General features: G+C 40.0%; 1 protein-coding gene across 2 annotated transcripts in view; it reads left to right on the top strand.

Moving 5' to 3' along the window:
* LOC106549142 (NACHT, LRR and PYD domains-containing protein 12) overlaps positions 1–18,208 on the top strand; it is a 50,289-nt gene extending 32,081 nt beyond the window's left edge. Inside the window, exons 16-29 of one of the 2 annotated variants that reach the window (XM_087715646.1) lie at positions 4,036–4,206; positions 4,395–4,565; positions 4,753–4,923; positions 5,303–5,473; positions 6,825–6,995; positions 7,190–7,360; positions 7,550–7,720; positions 7,926–8,096; positions 8,279–8,449; positions 8,892–9,062; positions 9,272–9,442; positions 9,619–9,789; positions 10,742–10,912; positions 17,897–18,208. In XM_087715646.1, the coding sequence (XP_087571772.1) occupies positions 4,036–4,206; positions 4,395–4,565; positions 4,753–4,923; positions 5,303–5,473; positions 6,825–6,995; positions 7,190–7,360; positions 7,550–7,720; positions 7,926–8,096; positions 8,279–8,449; positions 8,892–9,062; positions 9,272–9,442; positions 9,619–9,789; positions 10,742–10,912; positions 17,897–18,017 (2,344 nt within the window). In that variant the 3' untranslated portion in view covers positions 18,018–18,208. The remainder of the gene's footprint in view (positions 1–4,035; positions 4,207–4,394; positions 4,566–4,752; positions 4,924–5,302; positions 5,474–6,824; positions 6,996–7,189; positions 7,361–7,549; positions 7,721–7,925; positions 8,097–8,278; positions 8,450–8,891; positions 9,063–9,271; positions 9,443–9,618; positions 9,790–10,741; positions 10,913–17,896) is intronic. The other variant, XM_087715654.1, reaches the window with a different exon arrangement.
* Positions 18,209–22,965: the final 4,757 nt, after the last annotated feature.

The following is a 22,965-nucleotide window of genomic DNA, read 5'->3' as shown; positions in this document are numbered from 1 at the left end:
AGGCATCTTGCAGAAGTACTCAAGAAAACCCAGAGATTGGAAGTGTGTTAGAATGCAGATGACAGAATACTGCAAATCCTTTTTGAGGAGCTCACACATCCAGAAAATAAAATAGAGACACTACAGTAAACCCCTTAGTTCTTCTCCATCCTGTTTCATTTATGAACTGTGTCCTATTCTGAAATTTACAGATTGGTGCCTCCTGCAGCCACCAACAATTAGACATATTAATCCTCAGGATGTCATAAGATCCAATTTTAAAACTATCTCTTGCAGCTTCCTACATCTCAATAACAAAGGCAGTGGGGATTCTAAATTTTCCTGTGATGAAAAGAGCAGTATACAACATTGTGGTAAAAGTAAATTAAAATATCATCAGCATAATTATACTATATGGGAAAAGATGGGGTCAAACATCACAGTCAAAACATGACATCAAATATTGGGATGTGGCAAGGAGAAGAAGAGAGGAAGAAACTGAAGATATGAATGACCCCAAGAGCTCCACAATCATAAAGAAAAGTATCAAATAAGAATACAAGAAAAGATGGAGGAGCAAAGGGAAGATCAACTAAGGTATAAGTGACAAACACTAAGTAGTGAGAGAGTTCCTCAATGTAACAATACCCACCTATAACAAGAAGACTCCAACAAAGTAAGAGCAAAGCAAAGTGCAGGATTTTTGCAGTGTAGAATTTCTGCTGATACTGGTGCCATGGTCAAAATCTTCCCTCACTGTCATGCATTCCTATTCTTTGGAAAAGGCACCAATTTCTACTATATGAAGGGAGAGGTCAGGATAAGCCTTTTGCAATCTCTACCTAAAGAACTCTCAATTTATATAGAGTTAGTGAACCTATTGAGAACAAGTTCAGGAAGAAAATCAAGATGACACAATTGCCTCTTCCCAATGAAAAAAAAAAGTCCTTCCAATGAGGAATGGATGGAATCCATCTCTAATTACTACATTGGACATACCAGACACCAACCAGCTAGTTCAATTTATTCAAATCTACTTCATGGATCCTCAAGAGAGTGTAGAATTGATAATGAGTATATTCTACAATGTTGGAATTTAACATGAGATTGTTGAATTATTGGAGAAGCTACTATGACAATGAAACCCATTGTGTCCCTTTGACTTACAAAAGAATAATTTTGAGATGCTTCCATTGTAATTGATCCTGACTGGAGATTAGCATTTGAACATGAGAAAAGATTTAATGCCTCAATTGCCAATGAAGACACCAACATTATACCAATCAACACAGAAACTGAACCAACATCATGGCACATTATGTTGAATGAGAAGATGATTTCCAAATTAAAGTTATTTTAAGGAAGAACTTGAATCTTCCAAGGTTTTACAGTGGAATGCAGGTGATTATGAAAGAACTCCACAAGATGTCACTGTAACAAAACTAAAGATTGGTGTATTTAAAAATGATATGATTCCAAGACTTATGCTCAATTTATCTGAAGATTAACATGTGCCTCTTCAGTGGACACAGTTCCTAATACAGTCATGCTTTGTTTTCACTGTATGTAAAGATGAAGGACAAATCATAGAGCATGTGCTGGTTTACCTGGAGAAACCAATATTTCAACATGATCAGCTATACATCACTTTAAGAAGAGGAAAAAGAAGTGAAAAACTAAGAGTATCCTTTAAGAATGGCAAATCAACCAGAAATGTTATCAAATTTGTGCTTTACTAAACGAAAAGCATCTATGTTTAGTTTGCTACATATCTTTGAGACAGATAGGATGGATTCTCTGGACCCCTTCCAGTTAGGCTTCCAGCCTAGATGTCAAAGTTCCAAGTAACACCTCTAACGAAAGAAAACTCTGAGACTAGCAATTCCTCAAAGTTACATTTTAGTAAAGGTAAAGGTTCCCCTCGCACATATGTGCTAGTCATTCCCGACTCTAGGGGGGGGGGGTCATCTCCATTTCAAAGCAGAAGAGCCAGCGCTGTCCAAAGACGTCTGTCTGGTCATGTGGCTGGCATGACTAAACACCGAAGGCGCATGGAACACCTTCTCACCAAAGATCCCTATTTTTTCTACTTGCATTTTTACATGCTGTCAAACTGCTAGGTTGGCAGAAGCTGGGACAAGTAACGGGAGCTCACTCCGTTACACAGCGCTAGGGATTTGAACCACCAACTGCCAACTTTTCTAATCGACAAGCTCAGGGTCTTAGTCACTGAGCCACCACATCCATTTTATTAGCAGTGTCAAATTGGCACATCTGGAAAAACACCATGCTGAAAGTTTCGGGGTTTTCCCTACCCAAAAGAAAGTCAAATATCCATCCCCTGCACTCAGAAGTCCATCACATGTCCCAATCATTTCGCCATCCCAACTGGAGACGATCCCCAGTCACTCCCATCCAGGTGCAGGCCGATTATCCTTGACTCCCAGAGATAGGAATGTTGTTATGGCTCATTCTCCACTGATCCCTTGTAATCCCCCCTCCCATTTTCTCAGGCACTAATTGTGGCAACCCTGAAGCTCCAAAGAAAAAGATGGCTTCCAGGGTTACACTGATATGGGACAGAAACAAAATTGGTTGCACTTGTGAATGACCTCTGGCAGGAATGGGATGGGGTAGTGTATGCATCCCGGCTCTTCTTGATCTCCCAGCATAATATCTTTTTCAGTCAACTCAGGGAGGGGGGTGGAGGTGGCTCAATTTTGTTCTGTTTCACCTTCTTCCCTGAGACTAGCCCCAATTAATGTTGATAGGGAATGAGAGGTTCAGCCCATGACTACTGCATTGTAGGATGCCATAGGGCTCAGTTCTTTCTCCACTTCTTTTTAACATGAAGCTCCTAGGTCAGGCCTGTAAACTGGTGGCCCATGGGCCATGGACACCCCGGCTCTGCAAAGGTGCAACACATCATGATACACCCCGATTTGACATCCCTGTCCTAGGTGAAATCTTTTATATTCAGATGAAACCCAGATATACATCTCTGCCCCAGAAAAAGCAAGCGCTACTGTGGATGTCCTTACATTGTGCTTGGAGACTGTGGGGTGGGGATGAGGGACAAGAGGTTTCACTGAATTCTGGTAAGATGGAATGGCTCTGGGTAGGTGGCTCCTCTGTATTTGGGCCTTTACCATCTTTGTCTTGGAATGGGTAGCAGTGCCCCAGACAGATCCGATGTGTAATATGGGGATCTTCTTGCACTCCCAAGTCTTGCTCAAGGAACACGTGGCAGTCATGGCTGGGAGGGCTTTTGCTCAACTTCAGGTTGTACGCAAGTTATACTCTTCCAGTGTCGAGAGATGCTAGAGTAAATCACTGTCTTTTCCCTTTCAGTTCGATCTACACAACCTTTTTTTGATGGTTAATATTCTGAAAATATATCCAGAGAGAGTCGGTTCAGTTGCCATACCTAATTGTTGTTTAATCACTAAGTCCTGTCCAATTCTTCGTAACCCCATAGATCATAGCAGGTTAGGCTCCCCTTTCCTCCTGGTGTTTGCCCAGATTTATGTCCATTGTGTCGCTGACACTGCCTAACCATCTCCCCATCTGCCATTCCCTTCTCCTTTTGTCTTGACTCTTTCCCAAGATAGGATATTTTTCAGTAAGTCTTCTTTCTTCTCATTAGTTGAGCATTTTTTGGCTTTGGCACAGGCGCTTCACTCTTTTTGGAGTACCTATAATTTCCCTCCAATCTTACCCAGTAGCATATTAGATATCTTCCAACCCAAAGGGCTCATCGTCAGGTATCATGTCTTTTCGTCTTTTGATACTCTTCATGGGGTTTTCTTGGCAAAGAGAAAATACCTGGATTGCCATTTCATTCTCCAGTGGACCATGTTTTGTCAAGCCTATAACCTATCCATTTTGAGTGGTCCAGCATGGCATAGTTCATAGCTTCATTCATCTATGCAGGCCCCTTTGCCACAACAACATAGTGATCCATGAGTGGGCCATGCATACCTTTAGTTCCAATAAATATATGATACATGCTAGCTTTTCAGGAGATGATTGTAATTTTCAAACTCCTCTCTGCAGGCTTTTTGGGGGGATCCTAACTGATTCCTGCAGGAGGCATCTTGGAGAAGTATTTAGGAAAAACCCAACGTGCAAAGAGTTAAAGCTGTCCTTCAAGAATCTAGATGAAAAAACAATGGTGGTACTGTGTGATGGGCTCAAAGATCCAGAAAGTACAATAGAGATGCTACAGTAAGTGATTTTTTTTTTCTTTCAATCTGCACAACTGCCTGTTGAAGAGTAATGTTTTGGCAATATATCCATGGAATAGCGGTTCACTTGCCATACATAATTACACAATTCCTTTAATTCCTGAAAAAGTATAGTCCATGCTTCTTTTTCAAGACATAATGGTGATTTTTTCGGACTCTTCTCTACAGACTTGATGGAGAGATCCTGAGTGAATCTTGCAGCAGGCAACTTGTAGTAGTAGCCAGGAAAAACCAGAGAATGAATGTGTTGTGCTTGTCCTTCAAGAACCCAGATAACAAAACAATGGAGGTGCTGTGTGATGCTCTCAAACATTCAGAATGTACAATAAAGTCACTTCAGTAAGTGATTTCTTTTTCCTTTTCAGGTTGAATTGCACAATTGTCTTTTGACGGTTAATATTCTGTAAATTTATCCAGAGGGAGGCCATTTAGTTGTCATGCTTAATCATATTCCCTTCAGTTACTATACCAAGATATTCCATGCTTTTTTCAAGGTTTACTTGTAATTTTGGACCCTTCTCTGCAGGCTTGCTGGAGACATCCTGACTGAATCCTGCATCAGACATCTTGCAGAAGTATTCTGGAAAAACCAGAGATTGAGAGAGTTAAAGCTGTCCCTCCAGAATCCAGATGACAAAATATTGGAACTGCTGTGTGACAGCCTCAAACATCCAAAATGTAAAATAGAGACACTACTGTAAGTCACTATTGGTTGGTTGTTTTTTCAATTTGATGTGCAACTCTCTACTGAGTGTTTATCTTCTGGAAATATACCCAAATTGAGGCAGTTCAGTTGCCATACCTAATTACATTCCCTTTAGTTACTATAAGAATAAACTCTGCTGCACTAGGCCTCCCAGAGTTTCCTCCTCCCTGAGTCACCCCAGGCTCTACCTAAAGACCCATGCACGCAACCTGTGCATTTGTTTAACAAATGCATTGGGGAAAGCAGGGGTGGGAAGGTCATTAATTATGCACTTCTTTTAATGCACTCCTTGACTGCCGAACGAGTAGGCCCCATTACTGTTGTAAGTTGAGGACTACCTGCATTGTAATTCTTCTCATCTTTTCTGCAGGCTTGATGGAGAGTTCCTGACAGAATCCTGTAGCAAGCATCTTGCAGAAGTACTCAGGACAAATCAGAGACTGAGAGTGTTACACTTGTCCCTCAAAAATCCAGATGACATAACAATGGAGGGGCTGTGTGAGGGGCTAAAACATTCCGAATGTAGAATAGAGACACTTGAGTAAGTGATTTTTTTAGGTGTTTGAGGAATGTTTAAACAAAATGGTTTACGTTATAAATGATTTATGTTCTAAAGATGTTATGAGAGAAGAGCAAGAAGAACAAATGGCTCAAATAATTGCAAAAAAGATGAGTAATTCATAGATGCAATTATGTGTAGAAAGGACTTCTTTTTTTGGTGTTAGTTCTAGAAGGTATTGTAGATCTTCATATTGTCAACTTCAGCCTCCTTGGCATTGCTGGTTGGGACATAAGAGTTAGGTTACTGTGATGTTAAATAATTGGTCTTGGTTTTGAACCGAGATCACTCTCTAGTACTGCTTTTTCCTGTCTTTTATTGGCTCTGAGTTCTACTACGGCAAGGGTGTCATACTGACATCATCACGGCGGTTTCACATAATGTATCAGGGTTTTTTTTCCCTTCTCTAAACTGGGCATGGCCAGCGCAAGATGCATCCGTCCCACGGGCCAGGAGTTTGACAGCCCTCTTCTAAGGGATTCTTGCCCACAATAGCACTTAAGACTTGTATACCCCTTCACAGTGTTTTACATTCCTCTCTAAGTAGGTTACAGAGTCAGCATATTGCCCCCAACAATTTGGGTCCTCATTTTACCCATCTTGTAAGGATGGAAGACTGAGTCAACCTAGAGCCTGGTGAGATTTGAACTGCCAAATTGCAGGTAGCCAGGAGTCAGCAGAAGTAGCCTCCAGTACTGCATTCTAACCACTATGCCAGTATAACTAATATTGGATATAATAGTTATCTGAATTAAATTTGCCCATTCCCATCCTTTTGAGTTCACTGATTTGAAGATATCAATCTTCAAATTTGCCATCTCATATTTGACCACATCAATCTTTCCTTGATTCATAGATCTTATCTTCCAGATCCCTATGCAACACAGTTCTTTCTACTATCAGACTTTCCCTTCACCACCAAACACATCCACAGCTGACCATCCTTTTGGCTTTGGCCCAGCCACTTCCCTCTTTCTAGAGCTACCTGCAATTGCCCTCCACTCTTATCCAGTAGTATATTGGGCACCTATTCCACATATTCCAATCTTCTAGCTTATATTTTAGCCTTTTGATACTGTCCACAGTTTTCATGGCAAGGATACTGGAGTGGGTTGTCATTTCCATCTCCAGTGGACCATGTTTTCTCATAACTCTCAGCTGGCCCTGGACTGCCTGGCTCATAGCTTCATTGACCTACACAGGTCCCTTCCCTACAACAAGGTAGTGATCCATGAAGGACCATACATAATCACATTCTCTTTGGTTCCGATAAAAATACAATACATGCTAGTTTTTCAGGCAATAGTTGTAATTTTCAGATTCCTCATTACAGGGTGGTTGGAGAGATCCTAACTGAATCCTATAGTAGGCATCTTGCCGAAGTATACAGGAAAAACCAGAGATTGAGAGAGCTAAAACTGTCCCTCAAGAACCCAGATGAAAAAACAATGGAGGTGCTGTGTGATGAGCTCAAATATCCAGAATGTAAAATAGAGACATTAGAGTAAGTAATGTTTTTGCTTTTATTTCGAACTGCATATCTGTCTTTTGAAGGCTGATATTTTGGAAATATATCCACAAGGAGGTAGTTGAGTTGCCATACATTATTGCATTACCTTCAGTTCCCCTCTAACAAATACAGTCCATGCTTGTTTTTCAAGAAATAATTATGATTTTTTTTTTGGACTTCCTTTACAGGCTTGATGGAGAAATTCTGAGTGAATCCAACAGTAGGCAACTTGCTGTAGTAGTCAGGAAAAAACAAGGAAAGAATATGTTGAGCTTGTCCCTCAAGAACCCAGATGACAAAACAATGGAAGTGCTGTGTGGGGTACTTGAACACCCAGAATGTACAATAGAGACGCTACAGTAAGTGACTTTTTTCCTTTCAGTTTCATTTGAACAACCATGTTTTGATGGTTAATATTCTGGAAATGTATCCAGGAGAGCCAGCTCAGTTGCTCTACACAATCACATTGCCTTCAGTTATAAAAAATAGTATCTGTGCTTGTTTTTGAAGAATAGATTGTGATATTTTTTTCGGACACTTCTCTGCAGGCTTTCTGGAGACATATTGACTGACTCCTGCAGCAGGCATCTTGCAAAAGTACTCAGGAAAAAACAGAACTTGGGTATCTTATTTTTGTCACTCAAAGACCCAGAAGACAAAACGATGGAAATGCTGTGTGATGTGCTCAAACATTCAGAATGTACAATAGAGATGCTACAGTAAGTGACTGGTTTTTTGTATGTTTTTTTTAAAAAAAATTATTTTAAAATTTCATTTGCACCACTGTATTTTGACAGTTAATATCCTAGAAATATATTCAGGGAGAGGCAGTTAAGTTGCCATAATCATGTACCTTCAATAGAAATAGTGTCTGTACTTTTTTTTCAAGAAATAATTGTGATTATTTTGGACTCTTATTTGTAGGGTTGTTGGAGAGGTCCTGGCAGGATCCTGCAGCAGGCATCTTGTAGAAGTATTCAGGAAAAACCAGAGATTGAGGGTATTATACTGGTCTCTCAAGAACCAAGATGACAAAGCAATGGAAGTGCTGTGTGAGGGACTCAAACATCCAGAATGTACAATAGAGATGCTACAGTGAGTTATTTTTTTCCCTTTTCAGTTTGATCTGCAAAATCATCTTTTGATGGTTAATGTTTTGGATATATATCCAGGAGAGAAGTTCAGTTGCCATACATAATCACCTTCAGTTTCCATAAAATACATACAATGCCTGTTGTTCAAGAAATAATTGTAATTACTTGGACTGTTGTCTACAGGCTAGATGGTGGGATCCTGACCGAATCCTGCAGCAAGCATCTTGCCGAAGTACTGAAAGAAAACCACAGGTTGAATGTGCTATACTTGTCCCTAAAAAACCCAGATGACAAAGCAATGGAAGCACTGTGTGAGGGACTCAAACATCCCAAATGTACAATAGAGATTCTACAGTAAGTAACTATCTTTTTCCTCTCAAGTTCATCTGCAAAACTGTCTCTTGACAGACAATATTCTAGACATCCAGGAGAACCAGTTCAGTTGCTGTACTCCCTTCACAGGGGTGGGTTCCAGCAGCCACTACTGCCATTTGTACGTGGGCATGTCACACACGCATGCACAGTGCCTTAAAAATTGTTATGCACATACACAGAAGCAAAAAACAAGATGGCAGTGCCTATGGTGCCACCTAAAGAACCGGTTTGGGGCCATGGCAGGCCTGGGTCACTGCCAGTTCCAACGACCTAGGCCGCCAAACTACTACCGGTTCAGCTGGACCGGTCCAAACCGGTAGGAACCCACCACTGTCCCTTCAGTTCCTATAAAAATAGTGTCTTCGTTGGTTTCTCAAGAAATAATTTGATTATTATTATTATTATTTACTCTTCTCTGCAGGCTTGCTGGAGTGATCCTGACAGAATCCTGCAGGAAGCACCTTGAGGAAGTACTCAGGGAAAACCACAAATTGAATGTGTTACACTTGTACCTTGAGAATGCAGATGATGAAACAGTGGAAGTGCTCTGTGATTGCCTCAAACATTCAGAATGTACAATAGAGAGGCTACAGTAAGTAACCATGTGTTTCATTCAGTTTGATCAGCACAATTGAATGTTGATGGTGAATATTTTTGAAATGCATCCTGGGAGAGGCTGTTCACTTGTCATACATAATCACATTCCCTTTAATTCAAATAAAAATGCAATCCAAGCTTTTTTTTTCTCTTGCTTGTTTTGTTTGAGGAATCTATTGTAACTTTTCGGTTTGCTCTCTGTAGGCTTGTTGGAGAAATCCTGACTGACTCCTGCAGCAGGAATCTGGCACAAGTATTCAAGAAAAATGTGAGATTGAGAGAGTTAAAGCTGTCCCTCAAGAATCCAGATGAGAAAACAATGGAACTGCTGTGTGAAGGCCTCAAATATCCAGAATGTAACATAGAGACATTACTGTAAGTGACCATTGGTTTCTCTTCAGTCAACTAACTCTTGAATTTTTACCTTCTGGAATTAGAGTCAAGAAGTAGTTCAGCTGCCATACACAATCACCTTCCCTTCAGTTTCTATAAGAATATTTGCGATGCTTATTTTTCAATAGATTATTGTATTTTTTCTCTCTTTTCTGCAGGTTTACTGGAGAGATCCTGACTGAACCCTGCAGCTGGCATCTTGCACAAGTACTCAAGACAAACCAGAGATTGAAAAGGTTATACTTGTCCCTTCAAAACCCAGATGACAGAACAATGGAATTGTTATGTGATGGGATCAAACATCCAGGATGTGCAATAAAGAGACTACAGTAAGTGATTTCCCCCCCCCCCCATTCCCCAGATTGATCTGTACACAGTTTGTGTTATTCTGTTGACCACTTTTTTAACATATACATTATGATTAGATGTTGGGTCAATTTGCTTATTAGGCAGATTTCCACAACTACAATATTTGGTTACGATAGATTAGATTAGATTAGATTAGATTAGATTAGATTAGATTAGATAGATAGATAGATAGATAGATAGATAGATAGATAGATAGATAGATAGATAGATAGATAGATAGATAGATAGATAGATAACAGAAATCTTACAATTAGGAGGAGGAAAATCTATTAGTTTATTTATTTTTCAGCATCCAGCCAAGGTAGATTCTTTATATTTAATGTTACATTTACTTGATAATTGGGTTTTTTTTTTCCTTTTTTTATACACAAGATTTTTTTGTTCTCTTTACACTGTTTGGGTTTAATTTTCCTTTTTCTGTTTTTAATTTTATCTTATTTGATAAAAGAAAATAAATATGTACAAATGAAAAAATGATATATGCAATCATATTTTGGGCCATTAATATTCCTGAAATATATCCAAGGAGAGGCTGTTCAGTTGCCATACATAATCACATTCCCTTCAATTCCTGTACATCTTAGGTATCTTAGGTATCGTAGTATTCAATTGCTTTGAAACTCATTGAATTTGGTACTCAATGCATTTTGACAAGAAAATTTTGTCCTGGTCATTCATCATTTGTTTGGTACTCAACACACAAGCTAGAACCTGTCTGTGTCTGTTACCTTTTGACTCAGTACATTATTCCTGATGGGGAAAATTTGTTCGGTGCACATCATTTTTGGTACTCATCATGCTTCCTGAAACCAACTAATGATGATTACCAAGATGTATAAATTACCAACTGTATAAATACAGCCCATGCTTGTTTTTCAATAAATCATTATTTTTTTGGATCCTTCTTTGCAGGCTTGATGGAGAGTTCTTGACTGAATCTTGCAGCAGGTATCTTGCAGAGGTACTCAGGAAAAACCAAAGATTGAGAAAGTTAGAACTGTCCATCAAGAATCCAGATGACAAAACAATGAAACTGTTGTGTGAAGGGTTCAAAGATCCACAGTGTAAATTGGAGACCCTACAGTAAGTGACCTTTTTTCCCCCAGTTTGATGTTCCAACCATCTGTTGGACTGTTTATCTTCTGGAAAAATATGCAGGGAGGTGTAATTCCAATTGCAATAGATAGTTTTCTATGCCTTCGTGAATTCATGTTTCTTTTCCAAGATCTATACATCACTAAAACTCTCATGCTGACCTTTAAGTGGGTGAAGCAGTTGAACATAGGGCAATAGTCTTTGAACCAAACTAACTCAAATGGGCAACTTATGCAATTTTCCAAAATATGGGTCCCCATCTCCTGATGGAATAAATTTTTTGCCATTGTGCTTGCTTCACTGTTATTGTCTGCTGCTATGCTAGTGCTCCAATTCCATGATCTCTTCCTCCCTCCTGCCCCAAAGCAGCAAGGAATTATCTCATCATGAAGGTCTTTAAAAAGCAAGAAGCCTAATATGCATGAAGGAAGGACTGGATATTTTTATTATTTTGTGTATATGCACACAAACATACACATGTAACTGTATCCCATGTTTTTTTGTGGACTAAACTACCTCTTGGGCCTCAATTTAAAAAAAAGCCAGAAGCAGGGATTCTAATTTTTTCTGAGCTGAGAACAGCAATATAAAGCATTGTGGTAAAATTAAATTAAATTAAAATATCAGCATAATGATGCCAGATGGAAATGAGGAAGCCATCATAGTCATGACATGACAGCAAAAAATGAAGTATGGAAATGAGGAGAGGAAGAAACTGAGGATGAAGATTCCGCGTATCTCCAGAATCACAAGGTACAGAATGAAGAGGCAAGAAAAGATAGAGGAGCAAAAGAAAGCTCAAATCCAGAATATTTGACAAATACTATAATAATAATAATAATAATAATAATAATAATAATAATAATAATAATAATAATAATAATAATACTCGGCCGTTGCCGGTCCCAAGCCCGGATGAGAAAGGAGGAGGGTTGGGGTCAGGTTGGCATCTGGTCCCGTTAAAAAAAAACCCGCCAACCCATACAATATGGTGAAAAAAACAAATAAGAATTCCATACCCCATCGGTCGTCGCACGGGTTAACAAGGGCCGCGGCGGATGGTGGGGTCCCTGGACATCCGTCGACAAGTGGGCTACAAGTGGACCAGCCAACAAAACGACAAAAATATAGTGCAGATGAAAACCGTGCCATAATGGCCTGTTACTACAACTCAGAGCCAGAAAAAAGAGGCTATTTAAAGCGAATTTATGAATTATGGAAACAACAATATCCAGATTCAAATGTTAGTGAATAACGACTAGCAGATCAAAGGCGATTTATTATACGGAATAAAGTGTTTAGTGAAGGTGAATATGAGGAAATTCAGGCAAATTGCAAAACCCAAAAAACAATATCACAAGCGGAAATAACTGATATTCAAGACACAACTAAAGACATTATAGTAGAACTCCCAGAAGAAGCTCTCTGGGAGGAAATAACATCACCACTACTAGAACCAGTTATCACTGAACCAACTGATGAACTAACTCAAAAACAAAAAGAATTGAAGGATAAGATCATGGAACATTTTCTGCTTAATGAGGAAAGGCAACGTTTACCATCACTAAAAACTGTGCCTAAGAAAATTTTGGCCTCTATCATGAAAATGGTTAATGCAGTGTTTTCAACAATTGAACCGGAATCCATCTTGGAAACAAACCAGTTAATGTACAGCGCAGCTGTAATAGTCACTAATGAACTAGGCATTAAAATTAAAGTACCTAGTCACACAACAGAAAAAGCATCAAAGCCAAAGTGGAAAATCCATTTAGAACAAAAAATCAAAAAATTAAGGGCAGATGCTAGTAACTTAAAGAACATGCATGAGCAACGGCTTAAAAACAACAAAATCATAGATCGGCTAATCAAAAGATATAGATTGGATACAAGAAACATTAATGAAGCTGTAGAGATTGTAAAACAGCAGATAACAGCAACAGCTAGAAAAATTGAAAGATATGAGGCACGAATCATCCAATATAAACAAAATCAGCAATTTCGATCAGACCAACGGCGTTTTTATCAAAGTCTTAATGTGAATGGTGACACCAAAAGTGAAAAACCAGAAAAACAGGCCACAGTTGAATTCTGGAAAGAATTGTGGGAAAATGCAAAGGACTACAACAAGAAAGCAAAGTGGATACATGACTTTGAGAAAAGCATTGGCAACAAACAAATGCAAATATTAGAAATAACAACTGAGATGGTCAAAAATCGAGTTTAAAAGGTAAAGAATTGGACATCACCTGGAAAGGACCAATTACATGGTTTCTGGCTCAAATATCTGACCAGTTTACATGCAATATTGGCCAGGCAACTGAATGAAATTTTACAAAAGGGCCAAATTGATGAATGGTTGACAACTGGAAAAACATACTTGATTCAGAAAGATGCAACTAAAGGAACAACATCTGAAAACTACAGACCAATAACATGCTTGTACGAGTCCTACAGATGTTTATTCAAACCCCCAAACTGATCCTTGGAAAGCACCCCTGTTGCACAGGTCCAGATTCCAAGTTCAGTACAGCAAGAGACCCTAATGGGCTCACATGAAATCCAGGAAAGCAGTTCAGGAGTCCAACAGCCAGGATAAAAGGCTATATAAGGCACAGAACTGGGCACATTGCTCCAGCAACATTCAAGTCCTTAGAGCTGGGTTAAGTAAGCAATGCTGGTACAGCCCTTCATGAGAGTTTGCCTCCTCATAAGTACTCTAACTGACGAGTGTTATGTCTGTTGCCTCTCTGTTCTGTGTCTCTTTGGATCAGGAGAAAATGTGGATTCCATCTCCTTCTCATTGCTAACAGGCAGCAGACACTCCCAGTCCTCACCTAGAGTCTCCTGGCCAACCTGCTGCAGTTATGGCTAGCCTCCCTCAGCCTCACGCTCATCCAGTTGACCCAGCTGAGGCTGCTCCATCAGGCTAGCAATCTTTGATCCCCAGTCCTGAATTCTGTGATTATCACACTGGACATTTAATGGCAGATCCAAACCAGCAAGCCATTGATTCAAGTTTATTTCGTGGATCCTCAAGACCAGTGGTCCCCAACCCCCGGTCCGCGGACCGGTGCCGGGCCGCGGAGTACCTGGCACCGGGCCGCGCAGCGGCCGGGGGCCATGATCCCTGCAGCTGGGCGCCGTGGCTCTCCTGCTGCGCCAGCCGCTCCTCTTCCAGCCGCTCGCCCAGCGCGCAAAGCTCCCGGCAGCGGCGCGACAGCTCCTCGAGGCTCCGGCGGCTCTCCTGGTTCTGCGCGCGCAGCTTGCGCAGGTCCTCTTGGCCCAGGCGGCCCCCTTCCAGCTCCTGCATCGCCCGCAACTCGGCCTCGTATCGCTCCAGGCTCTGCGCGCAGCTCCAGCTCACCACCAGCGTGTAGTTGGAGGCCAGCTGCCGCTTCTCGGAGCGCCCGGCCCGGAGGACGCGCGGGGCAGACAGCAGCGCGGCTGGCCGCTGCTTGCGCGCTTCCTGCAGCCCTTCGTGCTCGGCCAGGAGCTGCTCCAGCAGCGCCTCCAGAGCGGCGCAGTCGGCCCACAGCCCCTCCAGCTGCTGCCGCCGCCGGGCCAGCTCGGGCTCCAGGCGGCGGAGACGCAGCTCTCCAAGTTGCGCGCTCAGCCTCTCCAAGCTCTCCAACTCGTGGCGTAGCGCGTCCCGCTCCAGCTCGCCTTGAGGTGATCTCAAAAAATAAGCTACGTTGGATATGACTGGGATAAGATTTCCAGATGTTGACTTGGCTCAAGTCCTTTTTCTTGCTGAATGAAAACTCCTGCATCATGGTTGTATGTAGGATGTATTTAGAAAAATTCAAGATGGGAACCATCTTGGTTTTTATGTGATGCAAATAAAAGAATAAATAGGCTTTTAATTTCATAGTCATGGCTATTACCTTGACATTTTCGATGTCACTCTGACACCCCTGTCCCAGATAATTTGGTGAATGGACAGAGAGGCTACCAGCTAGTAGTAGGCTGGCTTGAATGCACTTACTAAGAAAGGATTCACAGTGAATTCAATGAATAACATTTTTGGGTGATCATCAATCTGATGGGAGCTATATATCTATTGCAGCATTTACCTGCAAATTTAAAGGAAGTCCAGAAAGCGATTGCAATCTATTTGGCATATATTTACAAATACATATTGAAAATAATGCAACATCTAACATTTTCTGATCATGGTGCTGTCATTGGTGTACTATCCTGGTAATTAAAAATGGTGTCTGTAGAAGAATAAAAATGTGGTTGTGTTAACAAAAGAATAGAAACTATAAGCATATAATCTTCCATTCAAATAGTTAGAAATTAACTAGAAATAGTTAGTCCAGTTTACAAGCAACAGCCTGACGGTAGATCAGTTTACTGAAATATGGATTACTTAAAGGGGTACTCCGGGCTGGGAGTTTTTTTACACCCCCACCCCCCCACCCCTGCGCGCGCTCAGTGGGCCACGGTAAAATTATCACAGGCTGACTGGTCCGCGGCGATAAAAAGGTTGGGGACCACTGCTCAAGACTATAGAATTGAGAATGGATATTCTTTACAACGTTGGGATTTAATATGAAGTTGTTGAAGTATTAAGGAAACTTCTATGACAATGAACCCATGCATTGTATCTTGTTTGACTTGCAAAAGAACAACTTTGAGACATACCATATGCTTCCATTGTCACTGGTCCTGACTGGAGATTAGCATTTAAACATGAGAAAAGATTTAAAGCACCAATTGCCAACAAAATCATCATTATAACAAACAGCACTGAAACTGAACCAACTTCATGGCACATTTTTTATCTTTTTGCCGCTTGTGTTGAATTTTCATTTTTCTGTTTTCTATTTTATCATTGATAAAAGAAAACAAATATGTTAAAAAGATTGAGGTGTGCAACCATATTTTTGGCTGTTAATATTCCTGAAATAATATTCCTCTACATCCATGGAGAGGCTGTTCAGTTGCCATATATAATTACATTCCCTTCAAAATTCCTATACAGGGGTAAGCTAGTACTCAACAACATTGGATCTCAATGCGTTTTGAGGTGAAAATTTGGTCCATCATTTATGCACATTTTTTCAGTGCACAAAGTAGAACATGTCTATGTCATTTGCCTTGTGACTACATACTGTCCCTTTGACTTGCAAAAGAACAATTTTTGAGATGCTTCCATTGTAATTGATCCTGACTGGAGATTACCATTTGAACAATGCAGAAGATTTAATGCCCAATTGCCAAAGAAGTCACCATCATTATACCAAACAACACTGAAACTGAACCAACATTTTAGAATATGTTGAAAGATTGAGGAGATGGTTTTCAAATTAAAGTCATTTCAGTGAGGAACTTGGATTTTCCAAGGTTTTACAATGGAATTCAACTGCATAACATCTGAACGTAACAAAGATAAGTAAACTTAAGGAGATAAATAATGGTGTGACTAAAAGATCCAAACCCCCTACATATCTACAAATTTCAGAGATTACATTTAAAAATCAGGAATACCAGAACAATAGTGTGTAACTTTTGGCCTGCCTTGAATACTGTGGTCATGATTATCAAAAAGATTCACCTGGGAGTCCACCACTTTGGGCAAAATCATGAACATAGCAGCTTAACATGGCATTAAAATAATTGGATCAAATAATTGCAGCTTTAATATTTAATATAGCTATACAGTCAGCCATCTCATTTACATAACTCTGGGCAGCTGACAAAATAAGATAAAAACAAAAGTCCAAAGAGAACTAAAATTATAAACATAAATAACATAAAACACTGCTGTCTCCCAGCCTCACAGAGTCTATATAATCATAAGAAAGGATCACACATGCTTTCAGGGCTCCAGAAATCATGACAATACCAAGTTTTTAATGCCTTGTGAAAGGTCAGAAGGACATGGGGCAATTGATCATGGGAGGATAATGTTCCAGGGAAGGGTGCCGCATGTCTTAGTTTATTTTTTCCATAGAAGCCATTTAATTTAAGCTTTATATTTCACCCCTGATTTTTTGAACTATAGTTTTCTTGTTAATAATAATTTATTTGTTCTTTTCTTTCATATTTGTTGACCTTCCCGATTTGTCCTAAGGGAATTTATAGAGCCTTAAATCAAAGTACTCCTAGAAGTAAACTTTTTGTCTTGAATCAAAGTGAGCCTTTTGACCAATCCTTCAATGGCTGCTTCACTCAGCAGGCCCCTTTCTATCGATCCATTATTAGCCCCCAGTGACATCTAGGGCAGAGGATGAAATTATAGAAGACAGTTTCTTGAGTAATGATTGGGAGGCACTATTGAGAACTGGGCTGGATAAATAAGGGAGGGGAGGGGCTCCACTCAGGTTGAGAGAGAAATAATAATATGAGAAAGCTATGACTTTTACTGATTCTGGGGGGAAATTTGTAGATAAATTTTGAGAAACCAATAATAATATAACTGGGGAATATAACAAAACAGATCTGCAAATAGAAATAGAACTACTGTGGCAAAAGTAAGCAAAGGCAGCACCAATAGTAATAGGCACCCAATTCCAAAACAACTGGAGCATCACTTGACATTGGCATTCACCATCAGTCAATTGAAAAAGGCTGCTTTTATTCAGAACAGCTTACATCCTGCGACAATATCTATAACACTATCAAATAGCCCCATCTGCGTATCCCAAGACCTGTAGAAGGTCTCAATAGGTAGAAACAAATACCAAATCTACTCTGAACATCTAGCTGACTGTACAACAAACCATAATGATCCTCTACTAAAATGGTAAATTTTATAGGGCTCCCAAAGACAAAGGAAATTAAGTTTTTTTAATTATACAGAACGTGTCTAGAAATAATGAAATAAATTCTGGAATTCTATGGGGTGGATCAGATTAGAAGTCAGGTCAGAGATGGCCAGGGGGTCCCTGCACAGTCTGATAGAGACATTACTGAGCACTTATCTTTTGGTGGGAGATTAAAGTAAGATTTTGTTTTTCATTATAGGTTGAATGGAAAATGTATTCTACAGAAAGGAAAATGGATGGATGCAAACCATACAATCTTCCTTGTGAATTTCTTCTGTTTTTTCATGCTTGCTTGTTTGATCTATTTTTATTTCCGTTAAGAATATGGTTAATAAGATTTGGAATTTAATATATTTCAAGTGAAGGTCTGAAGAACTTTCTTTCAACAACTATAATCTGAACTAAGGACTTTTCTCTCTTTGCAGCTAAAAAATGCCACACTAGAAAGATAAAAGTTAGCCCACAAACTTGTTCATGGAAATATGGCAAATAAATTGTAATACTTCTTTTACATTGTGACATTATTATTGTTTTTTGAAATCTGTATAAGAGAAGGAACCTTGGCTGATTGTTTGATTAGGGGCCATCAAGTCCATCTTGCCCCCTAGTGTCTACTCAGACTAAAGCTGTCTGGTTTTCAGCACTTGTATGGCCAGGTAGACAGCCAGGTGTACAGGACCCCAACCATTTTCCCAAAGGGAGGATCTGATATGCTACCCTCATCCACTGCCAATGCCATCTCCATTGCTGTCTGCCTGCTCCAAGATTAAAGGAATCCTTTCTGGCTTGTACCAGTTATAGCAGAGCTCAGTTTCTTCCATCTGGTAAACTCCTGCCCTTCATTTAGCATTGGAGTGCAATGGCTGGGGTGGCCCCTCATCCAGATTAATGGTTACTGCCCTGCATGGCCATTTTGGGCCTGGATTGTTTAACCTCCAACTTAATTTTTTCACTCTCTTATCCTCCCAATTCCCTGCACTAGTTCACTGAGGGAATAGTGAAAGTACAGCAGTCCCCCCCCCTTTTTTGTTGTTGTTGTTAATGAAACTTTTTTCTCAAAGCCCTTCAAAAGTTAGGGAGGATCTCAAAAGAGCTTTTCTTTGTAGGGTTATATTTAAAATTAATTTAATAAATTATATTTAAGATTAAAATCAACAGGTTCTTTTACATATACCCAAGTCAGTTGCTTCAAAACCCAAGAGAGCTAACTTAAGAGTATAGATCTCTAGACATCATATATCCAAGCACTCAAAGGCTAGTACTCACTGATCCACTCTTTCTCATTTTTACTACACCTGGTGCTCCCCCAACTACTACTACTTATGAATCCCATTGCTGGAGAACAGTTTCTTTTCCTATTTTAGTCCACTGCAGAAGGTTCATCTCCAAAGACAAATGCATACCTCCTTCCCTCACACCAACACTACCACACCCAGCTGCCTTTCTGCTCAGCTTTTATAGCCAACAGATGCTGTGCTGGTAGGAAAAGACCATAAGGGATAGTGAAAATTGCAATAACTCTGAAAAAAGAGTAGCGAGTAAGAATAAAAGTGCATTGAAGCGTTTTTAGCATTTTAGTGTTAATATTTTTATTTGGCATGCACTTGTATTAAGGTTGTATTAAGTACAACTCTAACACACAGTAGTAGTCTGACCTACTGAAGGAGATCTCACCAAGTTCACAAGTTAATGTCCATCAAGAGTCTAATTACAAGCAATGCCAGTACTACTTTCCAAAGTTCAAATAGCAAGATGGATAGCCATGGTGTCTCACAAACAGGAAGAGCTTCAGGAGGGAATTGACAGGAACATGAAAGTTAGGCAAATATTTCTGTCTAGAGCTGAGGGTGAAAAGGGAGGTGGAGACCATTTTCTAGACTTACATTCCCTTCAGGAAAAGAGCTTTTCTGTGGCTTCCTTCATGTTCTTGGCCTCCTCGATCTATTGGAATGGGAATAAAAATCTGCACGTGCCCCAAAACCCTTTCCCCACTGTTACAACTCTGCAAGAGGTTTTAAAAAAATCAGAAGAGCTGCGGAAGACATTAAGCGAAGCAGTAGGTGTGTATCTTCATTTAAACCTTTGTGGAGGAAAGGCATCTTCAAGGCTCGCAAAGCCCTATTATCTGATATAACCGATTAAGCAAAACTGCTATGAAACTTTTCCTCCTTTAAAGCAGCTGCAGAGGAAATGTAACTCACACAATAGGAGGAAGGGCGGGGCACTTTTGAAAAGGAAAGTACTTTTAACAGGAGGCCTGAGTTTTATCTGTCTCATTAAAAAATCAGGACCAATTTAGCTTTGAGACTCCTGTTTTTCACCATGTAAAGGTAAGCCTGATATCCTAAGTGCTTAAGTATGGGAAGATTGGATTTTGTGATACCATATGTGTTTGTGTCAAAGGCTCTTCTCAGGAAGAGCCAATGCTTTGCAAAAGCATGCCGCCTTTGGAAAAGACTTTTGCAGCACAAATTTCTCTGGGGTGGAAACGTCACCTTCAGCCGAGCTTGAAATGGATCTGGCAATGGAAGGTCCCTGATCTCCACCATAAGCCTATAAACATGTGAAGGCTTTTTGGAAGTTTTGCTTGGAGATCATTAAAGCCTGGCTCCCCACAGGGGTTACTTGATACTGGAATGTCCAACTTGAGAACTTCCAAAGCATGGTTTCTGGGAAGGACTATTAATAGTAACAGAGTTGGAAGGGACCTTGGAGGTCATCTAGTCCAACTGTACTAGGGATTCAAACCGCCAACCTTTCTAATTGACAAGCTCAGTGTCTTAGCCACTGAGCCACCTAGTCAGGTTTTAAAAAGCCAATTCCTATGATTTCAAATTGACAAAATCTTCTATGTTTTGAAATGCCATGTCAAGCTTAGCCTTTCTGCATTTAATGTTTAATCACATATTTTAGCAGAAGAGATGTGAGCCAGACATTTGTCTAGTGCAGATCTGGGCATTTTATGGCTCCTGTTGCCCTGGAAGACCTTCAGTGTTGGTGGCCTTGGCATGAGGGGGTGATATTTCACCACAATCCCACTTTCTCATATGGCCCCCTTGAAAAAGTCAATTACTTGCCCCTGATCCAGCAGGAACATCCCTTTAAGGCAAAATCTGATTCCTCCCATGTGTCTGTGGTCTTGCATCCCAGGGGGTGCCAAGCATTATAGGACAGATGCAGAAGAACTCCCAGCATGGTTCCTTCTGTGGGGCTTCTGTTCTGAAGAAGTTTCTCTTGGGTGAGAAGTAAAACATCTTCAAAGAAAAACCAGAAAATCCAGTTGCCTCTTGAAAAAAAGCTCCTTTGGGACTACCATGCTCTGGGTGAATGAGAATCTCCATAGACATATCACTTTGACAATTTTTCCTGGGTTTTCTACGATCCTGTTGATGTATTTTTGTAGTAATAAGATTTATATGGCCACCCAGGCAAATAAGGCAAATGCTGATGCCTGAGTCAGGATAGCATCACACAAATGATGTGATTTGTCTGCTTCTACCCGACATAATTTTTGTGATGTAAAATATTGCCATTTTGAAGTCATTGTGGCCTTTTATGACTCCTGTTTTAAAGCTAGAACTTCTGTCTCTATGGGCCCATTGGTGTGTAGGAGTAGCCCCTTCTGAAGAAAGTTTATCTGTCCATTTGGCCATTATATGGTCTCTACAATACAAGAAAAGTGTTTGTGCAACCTGGCTGGCGGAAGAGATAATGGGCTGGATGCAGACTACAGTACATGATGCAGAATAAAAGACACACTATTGTTCTATCCAGTTTCATTCCCATGAGATCTTGACCACTGCACAAAGCACTGGTCTTTAATCCTTTAAAAATCAGAAGCTGAAATATGGAGGATCAGCTTCTCATTCTAATGCTGCACACAGAGGTGATCTTCTACCACTTGAAGGAATTATTGAGTTCACTATAGTTTACTTTTTAGGATGATACCGAGACCATATTTGACAGAAATTGTCTCTCAGTCACATTATTAGTCTCCCATTACTAAAGTTCCGTGCGTCTTGGCAAATTCTGCATTTTGTTTGGAGAATCAACCATTATACCCTTTCTTTTATTTCAGTGGGAGCAGGGTATTGGGCACCAACAATATTATAGTTTTTGTTCACTGATCCATGTATCTTAACCCAGGGCTCTTTACAGTATTACAGAATTCCTTCATTTGGATTTCTGCTATTTGTGAATACTTTTAATATATATGGACGTCCCTCTTTCCATTCTATTTTTGAGCAAATTTTATTCTTTAAGTATTAAATTCTAGGCTGGGGGCCCATCTCACCAGTTCTTCTGTATATTTATTCAGTCCTATACATAAAATGTATTGTTTCCTGTATTTTGAGTATTACGGTACCTATAAGGAAGATCATGAACTTTGGTTCATAATGATTCATTGAGTAGTGTGATAAGCATTGTTAGATTAACACACCTATTTCCTTCTGCAGTGCTGAAGCTTTTCTGGAGTTTTACGTTTTCACTTTCACCTCCTACTAAATTTATTTTAATGACATCTTAATGATGTTTACCATGTTTCCATCTGTTTTATGTCTGTATTTGTATCACTGTATCTTAAATTACAACCAGATACATCTTCAATTCACAACTCACCCCATTTTTTATAAACTCTTCTCTATATTTGTAGTTCTTCTTATTCAATCAAAGTCCAGAAAATGTTAAGAAAAATACTTATATAATATGCATATAATTTCCCTTTCCATGTAGGTGAAATCCCTCTCACCCCTCCTTAATAAATAGAATAGAATAAAGCTGGAAGGGACCTTGGAGGTATTTTAGTCCAGCCCCCTGCTCAAGGAGGAGATACTATACCATTTCAGACAAGTGACTGCCCAGTCTCTTCTTAAAAACCTCCAGGGATGAAGCACCCACAATATCTGAATGCAAGCTTATATATTACATAAATAAGAATAAGAGCAATAAAATTTAAAATTATTCAGCTGTACCAGAAATAATAGTCTTTTATTTAGATACCCCAATCCTGCCAATCACCTCCTCGCGACCAATTCGATCACACAGATTAGTCCTCCTCCGAATTCCATCTGCCAGTCAATGTCGACTGGCGACTACGCGGAGGAGAGCCTTCTCTGTAGTAGCTCCGACCCTGTGGAACGATCTCCCCATGGAGATCCGTACCCTCACCACCCTCCAGACCTTCCGCACAGCCCTTAAGATCTGGCTATCCCGTCAGGCCTGGGGTTAGATTGTAATCCGTCCCCACCCGAATGAATGAATGTTGTG

Source organism: Thamnophis sirtalis, unplaced genomic scaffold, assembly GCF_051295495.1.
Source record: "Thamnophis sirtalis isolate CommonGarterSnake01/CBP01778 unplaced genomic scaffold, rThaSir2_p1.2 scaffold_1, whole genome shotgun sequence".
In the NCBI taxonomy this organism is placed as follows: Eukaryota; Metazoa; Chordata; class Lepidosauria; order Squamata; family Natricidae; genus Thamnophis; species Thamnophis sirtalis.
The sequence above is the reverse complement of the archived record's forward strand: the minus strand, read 5'-3'. Positions and strand labels throughout refer to the sequence as shown.